The 14,094-nt window shown below is 49.7% G+C and overlaps 1 protein-coding gene across 1 annotated transcript in view; it reads left to right on the top strand.

Annotated features, from left to right (window-relative positions):
• VASH2 (vasohibin 2) overlaps positions 1-14,094 on the top strand; it is a 33,642-nt gene that overhangs the window by 16,474 nt on the left and 3,074 nt on the right. Inside the window, exons 5-6 of the mRNA XM_033054352.1 lie at positions 8,132-8,513; positions 10,324-10,439. Of these exons, the coding sequence (XP_032910243.1) occupies positions 8,132-8,513; positions 10,324-10,439 (498 nt within the window). The remainder of the gene's footprint in view (positions 1-8,131; positions 8,514-10,323; positions 10,440-14,094) is intronic.

Raw genomic sequence — 14,094 nt, 5'->3', positions numbered from 1 at the left:
GGGAGCTGCCCTGGTGTTCACCACCTGGGCTTGTAGGTGGGAGCTGGGATGCTGTGTGCCAGGTCACAGGTGTGGTTTGGCCATGCAGACTTTGCCTCTTGCCCTGGTAATCTGTGTAATGTCAGGGTCTGACCCAAAGTGCCCAGATAATACCTGTCTACACAATCCTTGTTTTCTTGTTACATTTCTCTGTTGGTTCTTATTGGAGCTTGGTAGCACCTGAGGAGTGTGGGTTCTGTTGTGTGTTTGTCTGATGTTTACATGGCCAGGTCTTGTTAGCTTTTGTCTCTGAACCTGCAGCTGTGCTTTCTGCACAAACATGTATTGCTTTTAGACATTTGAGCTTGCCCTTAACATAATGCTTGCTTCCCACTTAGTCTTCAGTCACTTAGACACTGACTTGCTTCTCCACCCTCTGGTGCTGTCACTGATAAATCAACCTGCACCATCCTAAAACGCTGGAGGAGGGAAGCAGGGCTGCAGGAACAGGCTGCCAGACACATCTTGTCGGAAACGATCAAGTTTCATTTGTAACAAATCCCAACTAAAAATAAGCCCCGAAGCAAAGCATCTCCTGGGATGCCTGTGCAGCGTTTTGCTGGCTGCTGCTGCCCCCTCCCGTGGGAGAGGGAGCTGGCAGAGCCTGGCAGGTAGTGCCTGTGGGAATCCACGGCTGCTGGGGGGTGGGAATGGGATGGGCTGGGCAATGTGTGCCAGGGATGGGCCTTGGGTTGGAGTCTGGCAGGTGGCTCTGGCTGACAGGGTTTCCTCTGGGAATGCTGACAGGCTCCAGAGGCTCTGGAGGGATCAGCATCCTGGGGGCTTGATGTCAACAAGGGACTCAAAGCCCTTCCAGAAGGAGAAATCATAGAATATCCTGAGTTGGAAGGACCCCACAAGAACCTTTGAAGTTCAGGCCTTGTGTTGGCCAGATGCTTCTTGAGCTCTGTCAGGCTGCCTGGTGCTGTGACCACTGCCCTGGGGAGCTGTTCCAGTGCCCAGCCATCCTCTGGGTGAAGAACCCTTTCCTAATATCCAACCTAAACCTCCCCTGACGCAGCTCAGGCCATTCCCTGGGGTCTGTCACTGTCACCACAGAGCAGAGATCAGTGCCTGCCCCTCCTCTTCCTCTCACGGAGAAGTGGTACTGCAGTGAGATCTCCCCTCAGTCTCCCAGGCTGATCAGACCAAGTGACCTCAGCCACTCCTCACACGGCTTCCCCTCAAGCATTGCCCTCTTTTGGATGCTCTCTGATAGATTTATATCCTTTTTACATTGTGGCACCCAGACCTGCCCCCAGCACTCGAGGTGCAGAGCAGAGCAAGACAATCCCCTCCCTTGCCTGCCTGGTGATGCTGTCCCTGATGCCCCCCAGGACATGGTTGCCCCTCCTGGCTGCCAGTGCACTGCTGGCTCGTGTTCCCTCTCTATGGTGCTGCTCTCCAGCCTCTCATTCCCCAGTCTATACACAACTGGGTGTACCCTGTCCCAGCTGCTCAATCTGGCACTTACCTTGTTCAGCTTCATAGGTTGGTGGTCACCCAACTTTCCAATTTGTCAAGGTCTGTCTGCAGGGCCTCTCTGCCCTTTGAGGGAGTCAGCAGCTCCTCCCAATTTTGTGCCATCAGCAAGCTTACTAAGCACAGCTTTGATGCCTGCATCCATATAATTTATGAAGATGTTGAACCAACCTTAAAATGGAGCCCTGAGGAGCCCACTAGTGAGTAGTTGCCAGCCTGATGTAACTGTACCCCTTCATGTCTGACCTGTGAAACCTATTGTGTTCTGTATTTCTCTAGCTGCATGCTGGATATTTTGTCCAGGAGAATACTGGGAGTAACAGTATTGAAAGCTTTCCTGAAGCCCAAAAAGTTTACATTAACTGATTTCCCTTGAAGTGATGTCAGTAGGTCTGTTATGCTTGTCCTTGTGTCAGGGTTGTGTCCCAAACTATTTGAGGATGAAAGGAATGGGGGAAGTAATCCCCAGGTGGAGTTGATGCCTCTCTGCAGTGTCAGTGTGGCTTGCAGTGCTGTATTTCTAGCAGTGAACTGATTATTCCACTTACCATAGGAGCTAAGGGTGATTAGTGGCCTACAGATAACCATGATAACCTAAATGTATTGTTGCTGTTTTTTTACTTGCCGCAAACCTGACTTGTGGCCTCAGTTTGGTGGTTTTGGGGTGTTTTCTGAGAAGTGAAGGGAGCAAAATAGACTAAAGCTATATTTTATAGTTGTTGTCATTTGAAGTTTCTTCAGAGTTAAAATGTGTATGAATTTTTCTGTCTGTAGATGCTAATTAAAAAAACCCAAACTTAGGGCAAACTATTTTTTTTTAAACTTGAGAAGGTTTAGCCAGGGGAGAGTATGTGACAGGCTTGTCTTTCTAGGACTTCTGCTTCCTGTCTTGGAAGTCTCTGTCTGAGAGCAGGGACTGTCTGCTGGCTGGTGGTCCAGTAACAGATGCATTTAGGTTTACAAGATTCATGCACTACAAACCCCAGGTATTTTGCTCGAGGTGTGGGTACACAGAGTGTAGCAGTGATGAGTGAATGGGCCACCTGAATTTGTGTGTCTGGGAAGTGGCTGGTGCGGAGCCATGCCCACGTGGAGCCTCAGAGTGCTGTGATGCATGTGCAGCATGAGGGGTTTTGGGAGGCATCTTTGGCATGACACGTGGGGAAGTTTGCTGGTTTTGTCAGCCATGAGATTTTGATCTTCAGCATTGCCTTTTGGACGCAGACAGTGAGGCCAGCAGTGTTCCAAGGTGCTTTCCAGAGAAGATGTGCTTACCCTCTCCTGAGTTTCCAGCCCGTGCCGCTGAGCAGCCCTATGTGTGTGTGTGTTGACCTCTAGTTCCATGCCATGTATGTGGAAATAAGGTACTGCTGTAATTTGTGTGCTGGCAGGCCTTGAGTGTTGCTTGGATACTGACAAGGCAGAGCCCACTCCAGCAGACCCTCAGAGTGAGCCTTCCTTCAAAGGCTGGCTCAGCTCGTGCAGAGCGGCTTAGCGAGATGTCACTTTAATTGAGCTGCTCGCTGGCTTGTGCAATTGCCTTTTACTGTCTGACTTCTTATAAAATGCTTCTGTAATCCCTCTTGGTGCAGAATTAAGTTTTGCATAATTGTCTATGCACTTGATCTTGAAGCATTTTTATAGGGCAGTGAGGTAAAGTCTGAGCTGCCCTGTCTGCACACACCACGGAAGCAGCTGCTCTGAGAGAACCGAAAGCTCAGACAGATCTTCCAGTATTATTTTGCAGCAGTCTGCACAGCTCTTTTTCTCTCTGTAGCTGTCTGAACTGGCTTCATATCTCTCTGCTTACATGATCTGCTTGTCAGTGCCTAACCAGAAGCATTCCTCCTGCTGTCTTCCCCAGGGCATTTCTCAGTTCAGTTGTAAATCAGCTGAGTAATGGTGCATTCAGCCCACTCTTTCTGAGCAAAGATCCAATTGATTTGAGCTCATGAAAGGGAATAGCAAACCAGAAAGTGCCAAGGGAATTTTATCTGCTCCGCATTCACTTTATTAAAACGTGGAGAGCAAAATATCAGAGGGGGAGAGGGAATCTGCACGCTGCATCCCTCCTCGGGGAGCCTTGCGGAGCGCATCCGCGTTGGCTGAGCACAAATCACTCCCGTTGCCTTCAGCATCCTTCTCCCAGTTCATGTGAGGTAACACTTGGACCTGTGCAGGGTATTGGAGCCCCTGGCCAATAATATCATTAAACGAGGAAGAGAAGAGTGAAAGTGTTTCAGGAGTGAGAAATTATTCAGTAGCTTCTGCACTGTTCCTTCTGTGGATGCAATCAGTGGATGATGTTTATCACCGCTGGATGCCTGGGTCCATCCATCTCCTCCAGGCCAGCAGGAACATCCCTGGGCTGGGAGCGAGTGTTTTCAGTAAGGGGGAGAGTTTCTTGCAGTGATTGCAGGATATTGTTTTCCATGTAGTGTCCCTTTTTGCCTCCTGCAGGCTTGTCTACAGCTTGACCCACTTGCTAACTGAAATATGGGAAAGGAAGACCATGCCGAATATCTACAACCCCTGTGGTGGCTGTGAAGAGCTGGGAGAGAGCTTTTAATTGCTTGCATTGTCATGGTCTAATCTTTAGATAGTCACCTCTCACTGTAGCTGGGCACTGGAGAGCAGGTTTCTCAATCTGAGGGATGTCACCCTGGCAGTCCTGCTTTGGGAAGCTGAACCAGCTGCTTGAACCTTTCCTACATGGACCCTGGAGCTGCTGAGGGGAACTCTGGGCCCTCTGTGTAGACTACATCCAGATGTGGGCTCAGTAGCACTCTGCCTCACAGTAAGCAACCCCAAGCCCATGGGAAATGCTGTCTGACTGCAGCTGGAAACCTCTCTGAGTGTTTATTGCTGGTGGTTGGGGGCCCTCTGAGCAGTTGCTTAAACAAACAACTCTTCTGGTTTTACTGAAGCCTTATTGATGGTTTTGAAGCACGAGATTTATTTTCCTCCTGCTCCACATGCTGCTGTGTGCTAGCAGCTTCAGCATGGCTGGTGTAAGCAGAGCTGCTTCCTTGCTCCCAGCCTACTGCCATCCCTCCTGCTCCCCTGCAGTCCTTGCTCATGGCCCTAGCCCATGGGAGTGGCAGAGAGGGGAGAACCAGACACCCTGTAGTTTTCTGTGCTTGTCTTGACTAGACTTCAGCAAAACCACCCTTGCTGGGCTCTTAAGACATGAAGCACTGCACTTTTTCAGGTATAGATTCCAGCACTTGCTCTTGTTAAACTTTGTGTGGTTGGTGTTGCCCATCTCTCCAATTTGTTGAGGTCTCTCTGCCCTTGAAGGAGTCAACAACTCCTCTCAGTTTGGTGCTGTCCCCAAACTTACTTATTGCTTTCAGTTCTGTGTCCACATTGTAAATGAAGGTGTTGAAGAGACCTGGACTGAGGATGGAGCCCTGCAGAACCCCTCTAGTGACTGGACTCTGGGCTGATGTTACCAATCAGCTAGGACTCTTCTGTGCCTGACCTGTGAGCTTCTTGTGCTTCAGTTTCTGCCTGTTGCCTCTTGTCCTGGTGGTTGGCACCACTGGGAAGAGCCTGGCTCCATCATTGTGATTGTCATGAGGACCCAGGATTAGGAGGCCACTGAGCTTTGCTGCAGCTGCTTTTGCCCTCTCCTGCTCTGCACTGCTTCTCTGCTGTGACATGTAATTCACTCCCTGACTCTCCATCCTGCAGTCACAGTCCCAGCTCAGAAGTGTGATTACAGCTGCAGCATTGCAGTGTGCTTGCCTTTTGTTTGCCACAATACAGCTCTCCTTGGGCAGAGCAGAAAGGAAAAGCTATAATAATGATGCATGGACAGAGGGGAAGATCTGACGTGCCTTTCCAGCCCATGTGCTGTGTATTTCATCTCGGGTGGGGACTCTCATTAACCAGTCCCTCAGCAGAAGCAACCTGTACCTAAAGGTTAATTTCCACAGCGGTTGTTACTGAGTTATTTGATGGTGGGTAATTTCTGCCCTCAAAAGAGTCTTTTACTCCTACTAAGTATTTAATGAGATTAAATTGCAACTTCTCTGAACCCTCGTGGCAGAAGTGTGTATGTGTGGCGGGTGGCCACCAAAGCTTTGTATGGACTTAACAGAAAGGCACTTGGGGAGCAGAGTGAAAACCCTTTCATAATGAGGGGGGAAAAATAGTGGTGGTGTTTGAAAGCTTCACAGGTTCTGTGCTTTTTCAGTTGCACAGAATGATAAATACAATGGGCTTTTGCAAGAATCGGTCTGTAGGACACAAATTATTGTAACATGACTTTGATGTACACAGGATGCACCTTTTAAGGCCTGAAGCAAGGTGACCTTTTAAATGAGGTGAGTGTGTGGTGAATTTTCCAGTTGACATAATGGTGCTGGGCCCCCTTCTGCCCTTGCAGTGTATTTGTAATCCTTAATTATAAATCATCTACTGATGGTGGGGTGGAGATATTTTTCTTGGGGACACTAGTCCTGAGGCAGCAGTGATCCATTGAGACCACCTAAGGCAAATGGAGCTGTTTCTGTTCTGCTGTGCTGTACTGTAGGTGATGTTGGGGTGGGCTTTGGCAGTGGCTGCAGGGTGTCTGTTTGATGGCAGTGGGGCAGAGGTGGGTGCACGTGGCCTTGGCTGGGTGGCAGATGTGTGTGGTGTGGAGGTGCACAGGCTTCCAGACTCATGGTCATACAGCCAGTGAAGGGCACTGTGAGCCGAGCCCACAGTGTCGTCTGTTCCTTTGCCCTCTAACACATTTGCTCCAGGCTGCTAAAGCTGATGACATCTAGCACTGAATGCAGCTAAACATGTTTGACATGGAACTGAAAAACTTCCCCGTGGCTGTCCTGAAAGTTCTGTGCCATTTTTTTTTTGTTGAATTTTTTTTTTTTTTGTCTTTTTTTTGTTTGAGTGTTTTTTTTTTTGTGAAACTCCTTGCTCTTGACCTCGCATTTCGGGCAGTTCATGAACCTCTTATTTATTGGTTTCTGCATTTGTCCAGAAGCCAAAAGTCTGAATTAGTGAAATTCAACCAACACAGGGTGAAATACCCCCCTGAGAAGATAGTTTAGAGAGGGATGAGAGCCACTGGATGCTTTTCATGCATCCTTACAGAATGAAGAGGTGAAATGTGGGGTGCAGGCAGGGGTCAGCATCCCAGGGAGTGACACTGGTGGTGAGGTGGTGGCATGTCAAGCTGGGCAGAACCAGAGCTGAGCCCAATTTGTGTTTTACAGTCTTGATACAAAGGGTTTGTTGTGCTCTGTTTCCCAGCAGCTGTCAGGCAGCCATGCTGTGCAGGCAGGGGAGGAAGGCTGGGCACAGTAACATCCCAGGATATCTCAGCTGTGTGGTGGCTCTTGTTTCACTGCTGTTAAATGCCTCCTTTTTGGGCATGGGCTGGAGAGACGAGGGATGCTGGTGATCCCCAGAGCAGAATCCTGGCTGGAGCAGGTTCCTGCAGCTTCAGTGGGAACTGAGCCCACTCCTCCACCTGTCAGGATGCCCCGACACTATCCTGGCAGTGCTGCCTTTTGGGCAGTATTTTGTAGTGGCTCAAGGGGTGGCTCCCAGGTTACAGCAGGTGCCTCTGGCTGGAGTAACCCCAGGCTGGAGCGTTTTGCTGCTACAGCCTTTTCTGGTCATCCCTCCTCCATCCCCCAGGAGTGGGTGGGGGCTTCAGCTGCAGAGGGGACGGGCACCTGCTGTCCCAGGGGCCAGGTGCCAGCACGTGGAGCCAGGGTGAGTTTCAGCTGTCCCAGGATTAGCAGCAGGGAGCTGCGTGCAGCGTAGGTGCTGACGCAAAGCTGCTTGCGTGAGGGATTCTCAGCCTGTCCTTTCCCTGGCACGGGCCAGCAGCCTCCCAAGGAGGTGACCTGCACGTAGCTCCCCTCTGAGATCACACTCTACCCTGGCACAGAGCTTGGTCCTGGCCTCTGCACGTGGTGCCTTTCAAATGGCCAGTGATTCCAGGGATAGGGTTTGCTTTTTAAGAACATTGTTTCTGACCGTGCCTCTATGCTTATCTCATTAGTTATTCATCTTGGACCTTTCCTTTGGTTCCTTTCAGCAATGTGTTACAAGGGTAATAAGGGTAACGTGAGGAGTGGCAATGTTGAGGGCCAGTTTACAGAAGGAAAGGTAGACTGTCACCTTGGAGAGTAATAAATCTGAATTTCTTGGTACTATTTGAAGACTTGAGAAGATGAGGTTCAGTAAATGGAGTTCTGTAAAACCCTTGAGAAAGGGAGGTAAACACTTTTCCCTTTGGAAATCTGAGAGTTTAATGTTGGTATCAAATGGGGAGCTTCCACAGATCTGGGGAAGGAGGTCTCTCTTCGGGTGTGCTGACCTGAACAGTGTTGTGATTTTTATCTTTCCCCTAAGAGTGATTACAGTCATGCCCTTCCCTGTCTGAACCATTGCATCTTATTTTCCAAGCAGTGAAATGGGTTTTGGCAGCATTGTCTGTATCTGGGCACAGTGAGAACAAGTTTGTGTTTACAAAGCAGCCCTTTGCCCTGGCAGTCAAAAACCCCAAACCTGCTGGAGATGTCTTAGAGGTGTGATTGTTCCTGCTGCTTTCCCAGCACCGTTGTTGCCTTGATGCAGTGCGCCCCAGCTACTTAACCAACGGGCAGCCCTCCGTGGAGCGATTCCCCATCAGCTTTAAAACCCACTTCTCAGGGAACTATTTTCATCACGTGGTGCTTGGGATTTACTGCAACGGCCGCTACGGCTCGCTGGGCATGAGCAGGCGATCGGATCTGATGGACAAACCTCTCACGTACCGAACTCTGAGCGACCTCATCTTCGACTTCGAAGACTCCTACAAAAAGTACTTGCATTCGGTCAAAAAAGTCAAAATCGGATTGTACGTCCCGCACGAGCCGCACAGCTTCCAGCCCATCGAGTGGAAGCAGCTGGTCCTCAACGTCTCCAAAATGATGCGCACAGAAGTCAGGAAGGAGCTGGAGAAGTTTGCCAGGGATATGAGGATGAAGGTAGGTCTGTGAATGTGGGTGTTGGGCTCAGGAGGCTCTGCCTTGTCCCATCCTAGAGATGGTCTTGCTCTGTGTCAGCCTGAGGTCCCACACGTATCAGGTGTGCTGGGGAGGTGCTTGCATCTGTCTCAGTGCTGTTTGCCCAGGATCTGGTGTGCTTTCAGGCCCTTACAGCTGTTTAGTTGAAGGATCTCCCCTTTAGCCTGGGAAACACTTAAACCCATATTTGTCCCTGGCTGTCAGGGAGCTGTTGCCCAGTTTGCTTTCCTCAATGACTCCAAAAGAAGGTGGCTGGGAAGAATCTCAGTGTGGCTGGGGCTGGAACTGCTGGGAAGAGTGGCCTGGTCACAGGTAGGGAGGTCTGTGTTTTCCACCTGAGCTGCAGGAGCTGCCATGGGACATTGTCAGTGCTTGTCTCTCCTGGGGCTGATGTCCACCACCCTCAGCTAAATCACAGAGTAGGTTACGTGGGAAAGGCGAGTAAAGGGACTCCCTGACAGACTGGTGCTTCCCTGCTGGCTGGTTGGACTGAAGAGCTCATTGGGAAACAATGGGGAGACAGGGCAGGCTGCCAGGGGCTTGGAGGATTTGGCTGCCCTTGGGGACGAGGGGTGTCCCTGACCGTGCCTCTGAGCCTGGCATGGGCAGTGAGCTGTTTGTGGTCACGGTGGAAGCAGATTTGGTGCCTGTCCAGCTGGCTGCCAGCAGCGAGAGCAGAGCAGGTGTGTTGCTAAGTATGGGTCTGGCTCTTGTGGAGAGATATGTGGCATCGTGTCCAAGTTATTCTGGGTTCTCGTCCCCTTCCCTGCTAAAGGACGGCTCCTACGTAGCAGCCACGTGCCCTTTTGGCCAAGGCACCTGCCCCCTTGCCCTGACCTTGGGGTGAGCCTTGCCAGTGGTGTCATAGACCCAGTGTTCTGCCATCTCTCCTGCCCTGCCAAGGAGTTTTGAGGGCCACTTTGTACCATGCTATCACCTGAAGCATATGGGCTTGATTAGTGATGTAATTAAGTTTGGGGTTTTTTTCTCCTTCTCTGTTCATATGCTTGTAGTACTATCCAGAGAGCAAACAGCTGAAGCAGGCTGGAGTTGAAGTCCATATGTGTGGATGACTTACTGAATTTTGTACTTGCTTTTGATAGAGGGACCAGCTCTCTGTGTGTGCTGAGCTGTAGCACTGGGTCCACTCTGGTGAGTGCCTCAGGGCCAGGACCACAGCCCTGAACCCTTGCAGGCTGAAGGCCCTGCATCTGATCTTTCCCTCGAGTTACTACAGAATTGAGAGGGCTTCCACTGTGAGCAGGTCTTTAGAGCAGTCCAGAGAGTGAGTGTAGTGCTGATGGCCCCCTGATGTTGGAGGCCCTGGAGGATGGGGGCCAGGTCTCCAGCTGAAAAGCCTCACTGTCAGAGTTCAGCTGCCAGCCTGAGAGATGGTCACCTCTGTTTGTTGAGAGAAAAGCTGGAGAGGGTGATTTGGCTGCCTGAGTCTCTTTCAGCGGAGGCTCAAAGCCATTTTTCTTATCTCTTGCTGCTGCCAGCTCTGAAGAATGCCGTGGATGAGACAGTATTCAGCTGGGAACTGAACTGGTGACACCAACTAATTTTTGCAGGGGCCCCTAAAGAGCTATCACATGATAACAGCTTTGAGTTCCTCTTAACCTGGGCAGGGTTTGAATAAGCCCCAAGGGACTGAAGGCTCTTTGTGTGCCATCCCTTCTACTGTATGAGGCCCTTTATTTAAATTTTTTTATTTGCAGTGAATCATTGCCTTTATTGAAGGCCACTTCCTTCCCTCCCCCATCTCTCACAGATTCTGAAACCCTCAAGTGCCCATTCTCCAATGAAGGAGAGGCCCCGGGGTAAGTCGCTGTCCCCTCGCCGGAGGCAGGGCAGCCCTCAGAGACGGGCCTGCAGGAGAGATAAATCGTGAGTATTCCTGCCACCATCCCTGCTGGGGCAGACAGGGAGGGGGGTGATGTTACTTTGCTGTGCAAAACTTCCATTGGCTCATTGGCACATACAGGAAAACTGCACCAGGTGCCTTAGTTCCCAGAGAGGCTCCAGAAGCTGCTGGCACTGCTGATGTCCTGGCATTGCTGTGCTTCCTGCTGCTCCCTCAGTGCAGGGTCCTTGGACTGTGCAGCTTACAGAGACAGTGGAAAAGTACACTTGTCTTTCCAAACTGATATCACTTGAGTTGTATTCTTTTGATTTTAATCACCTTTTAAAAAAAACACTTTCCATGTATGTCATAGCTGAGAGTTCTTTAGTTGTGTGGGGAAGGATGGATGCAATACCTCTAAATGGATAAAACTGTGCTTCCAGATCCACAGGCCTTTTACAGCCACTGCCAATTCAGACTCCCCTGCCTTAGATGTGGAAGAGCTGAGATGTAGCTGTAGTGCTCCATGCCAGGAAGCTGACAACTGTGAAAGACTATACGTAACCCAGATTAGTCACATATTTATGATCATTGCTTTTTAAATAGGCTCCCAGACTACTGTCTCAGCACTTATTTATTTATTTTAAAGCAGCTAACAAAGACGTTAGACTAACTTTCTAAAGATAACTTGAAGAATACGTTAGCAGCAGATGATTTCACAGCAAGCTTTTATTTTTACATGTTCATTCACACTCAGTCCACGATGCTGTACTTTGGGCTTCGTCACTGAGCTCCTTGTTTAGTGCATAGATAATTATAGTTGTAATGGGCTCAGCTGCTTCAGGCTTCTTTACCTCCTAGATTCTCTCTGAGGAACAGTTTCATTTTTGAGTTTCTGATAGTGCTTCTGTAGTTGCTGGAGTGGCTCAAGTATTTCTGGAGAGGAGTGAGTGTCACTGGGCTTGGAGACTCTCCAGTTGAGGTGGTTTCCTGAAAGAGCTGCTGGGCATGTGGCTGCTCTCAGTGACTGATCTCTCCTTGGCAGCTTTGCTTTTCCAGGACAGAAAGACAGGGAGTGTACAGGTGGCCTTGCAGTGGCTTCAACACCTGTTACCTGCTCAGTGGTTCTGCTCTGTTGGTCTGTATCAAGAGCAGATTATATGTAACTCTAAAATAAGCCCTGAGTCACCTTGATAGAAAGATGCAGGACCCAGACACAGTGTGATGAGCTGTGAGCCCTGAAGGGGGAATGGCATCCCCTGGTCAGGGATGAGCTGAATGACACATCCCAGCACATGCAGCAGTTGACATAAGGTGAGAAATACAGGAGAAATGAGGTGTTCTCTATACTGATGGATCTCTGAGAACCTGGTGGAGTGAGAGGCCTTTGTGTTACACACAGAATAGGAAAGAGTCAGGTTTGCTAGGCTTTAGGCTGGAATCCTAGCTAAAGAATGGTTGTGCTTATCTGTGTTTTGTTTCTTTGTGGATCTCTTACTCACATGCTGTAATTACAGCTTTCTTGAGCTTGCTGGGGAGGGGGAAAGAAGTATTTTGCTCCAGTGTGAGCTGGCAGGGGCTGAATAACACATTAATTTGAAAGGCTTCACCTGCTGATGACAAGCTGTTATTACAGCCTGGGTTTCATCAACAGTAAAATTATATGGGCCTGCTGGGAGAAATCTCCCACTGAAGGCAGTGTGGAGTGGTGAACTAGAGTGTCTTGGCTGGATTGTTTCTGGAGGAGAAGGGCTGAAACTGCACTTAAGGATGGAGGAGGATTTCACAGCCACAAATGTTTAACTTCTCATCCTTGTCCCTTCAAGTTTATTAGGTAAATGGTAGTGGTGGCTGCCAGCACAGTAGCCTTTTAGCCTGGAAATGCAGCTGCAAGGCAGGTGGGGCACATTGCAGAACAGGTGGCAATGCAGTACCCAGTACATGCCTGCCTAGGAGCCTGATGTGGTCAAATTGCAGCTTGTTAACTGAGCTGTGCAGCAGTTCATGTGCTCTCAGCCCACAGCTGGTGTGATCCTGCAGGATGTAGATAGAGTGGTGTGGATCTGCTAAGTCTGAAGCTTTAGTGTGTCCACTTGCCCATCCTCTGAAGTCCCGAAGCAGAAGGGTGCTGTAAATTGCAGACCTGTGCTGGAACAGGCAGTGTGGTGTTTCATACTCATTGCGAGTGCTTGGAGCTGGAGGGTTGCTGTGAGTTTGGAAGGAAGGGTCACGCAGTAGCCTGGAGAATCTCTGCTCCTTAATGTCAGCTCACCAGATCTATTTCCTTCCAATTTCATGTTCTGTGAGTGGCATGGCAACACTGGCCTTGTTTGCTTCCAGCACAGCATAGCTGCTGAAAGGGAAATTCTGCTAGTCTGTTTTTAACAGGGTGAGCAAGGGGGCAGGATGACATTAGGATGTGTAAAATCAGGCAGCTCCAGTGCAGACAGCTCATGAATACTGTGTGCCCAGCAACTGGGCACAGCTTGCTCACCTGCTCATGGTCAGGGTGCTTTGGACTGGAGGTGTGCTCTGATGGGCCAGTAAAGCAGAGCCCCTCACCTCAGAGGGCACATTTGGCATATGACCATATATTTGCCAGCCAAGGAGAATGGGATCTGTGGTACCTCTGGTCCAAGTTTTGTCTTTTCCTAAAACTTACGGAGGACAGTCTGTCTGTAGCTAAAAGCTACAAGTGTGGATGGGTGGAACACCACGGGTGTACAGTGACTCCCCATCTCTCTTGCATAAACAGAGAAGGTTCTACCATCCAGGCATGCTTTAATTAACACCATATTGTGACCTTAATTAAAGGGAGGGAGAAAAAGGTGTGAAGAGGATCCCTAAATTGGAGAGAGGGAGGGAAGACATTGGAAATTTCATACAGTTTATCTCTTGCTGGTCTCTGGCTCCTACACAAGCTCTGAGGGATGCAGCTTGTTTACTAGTTAGTCAAATCCCATCTGCTCTGAGGGAATAATGTGGAAAAATGCAAACTAGCCTGCAGTGATATCTTTAAGTGTGATCCCTTCCTGCATGTGAGAGAGACCAGTGAAGACTGCTTCACTTCTGTGAAGTAATTAAACTGAGACAAACATGAGGCATGGTGCAGGGCAGTACTGCAGTGAGGATGGTGGGCTTATTATGAGAGGTGCTTAGGTAAGTGGCAAACAGGTTTCATTCAATGTGCCACTAGGCAGAAGAGCATTAGCTGTCTGTAGCAATGTTTGCAGCTCTCAAATGCTGTACAGATTCTCAGCAGGGATCTGGTGTTAGCAGTTAAGAAAAAAAAAAAAAAATCCTTACTGAATCAAAGAATTAAAAAGTATTTTGGGGGCTCTGTTGCACATGTGTGAGCTATACACCCCCAGCTGCTGGGGCTGCAGCAGTACAGCTCTTCCCTGGTGTGTGCCACAGGCAGGGCTGGGCTTTCCCTGGTTTTCAGCCTGCCTGTGGCACTGCTGCCTCTCCGGGGGCCCTGCTGCCTGCCCTGAGCTGCTCCAGTGGGAATGGGCTGGCAGCTGCAGCGGGGAGATAAGCGCCAGCTTGGCTAAGCAAACTCAGGGTCACATCTGCTGCACAGTGAGCAAAGAGCAAGCACAGAGCTGGAAACCAGGGCTGAGGAGCTGAAAGCCATGATCAGCATCCCATTGTAGCACTGGGGCTTTAGCTGTGTTTCTGCAGGGAAGCAGACGTGCT

The sequence above is a fragment of the Catharus ustulatus genome, chromosome 3 (genome assembly GCF_009819885.2).
Source record: "Catharus ustulatus isolate bCatUst1 chromosome 3, bCatUst1.pri.v2, whole genome shotgun sequence".
Lineage (NCBI taxonomy): Eukaryota > Metazoa > Chordata > Aves > Passeriformes > Turdidae > Catharus > Catharus ustulatus.
This window is presented reverse-complemented; position numbering and strand designations above follow the sequence as displayed.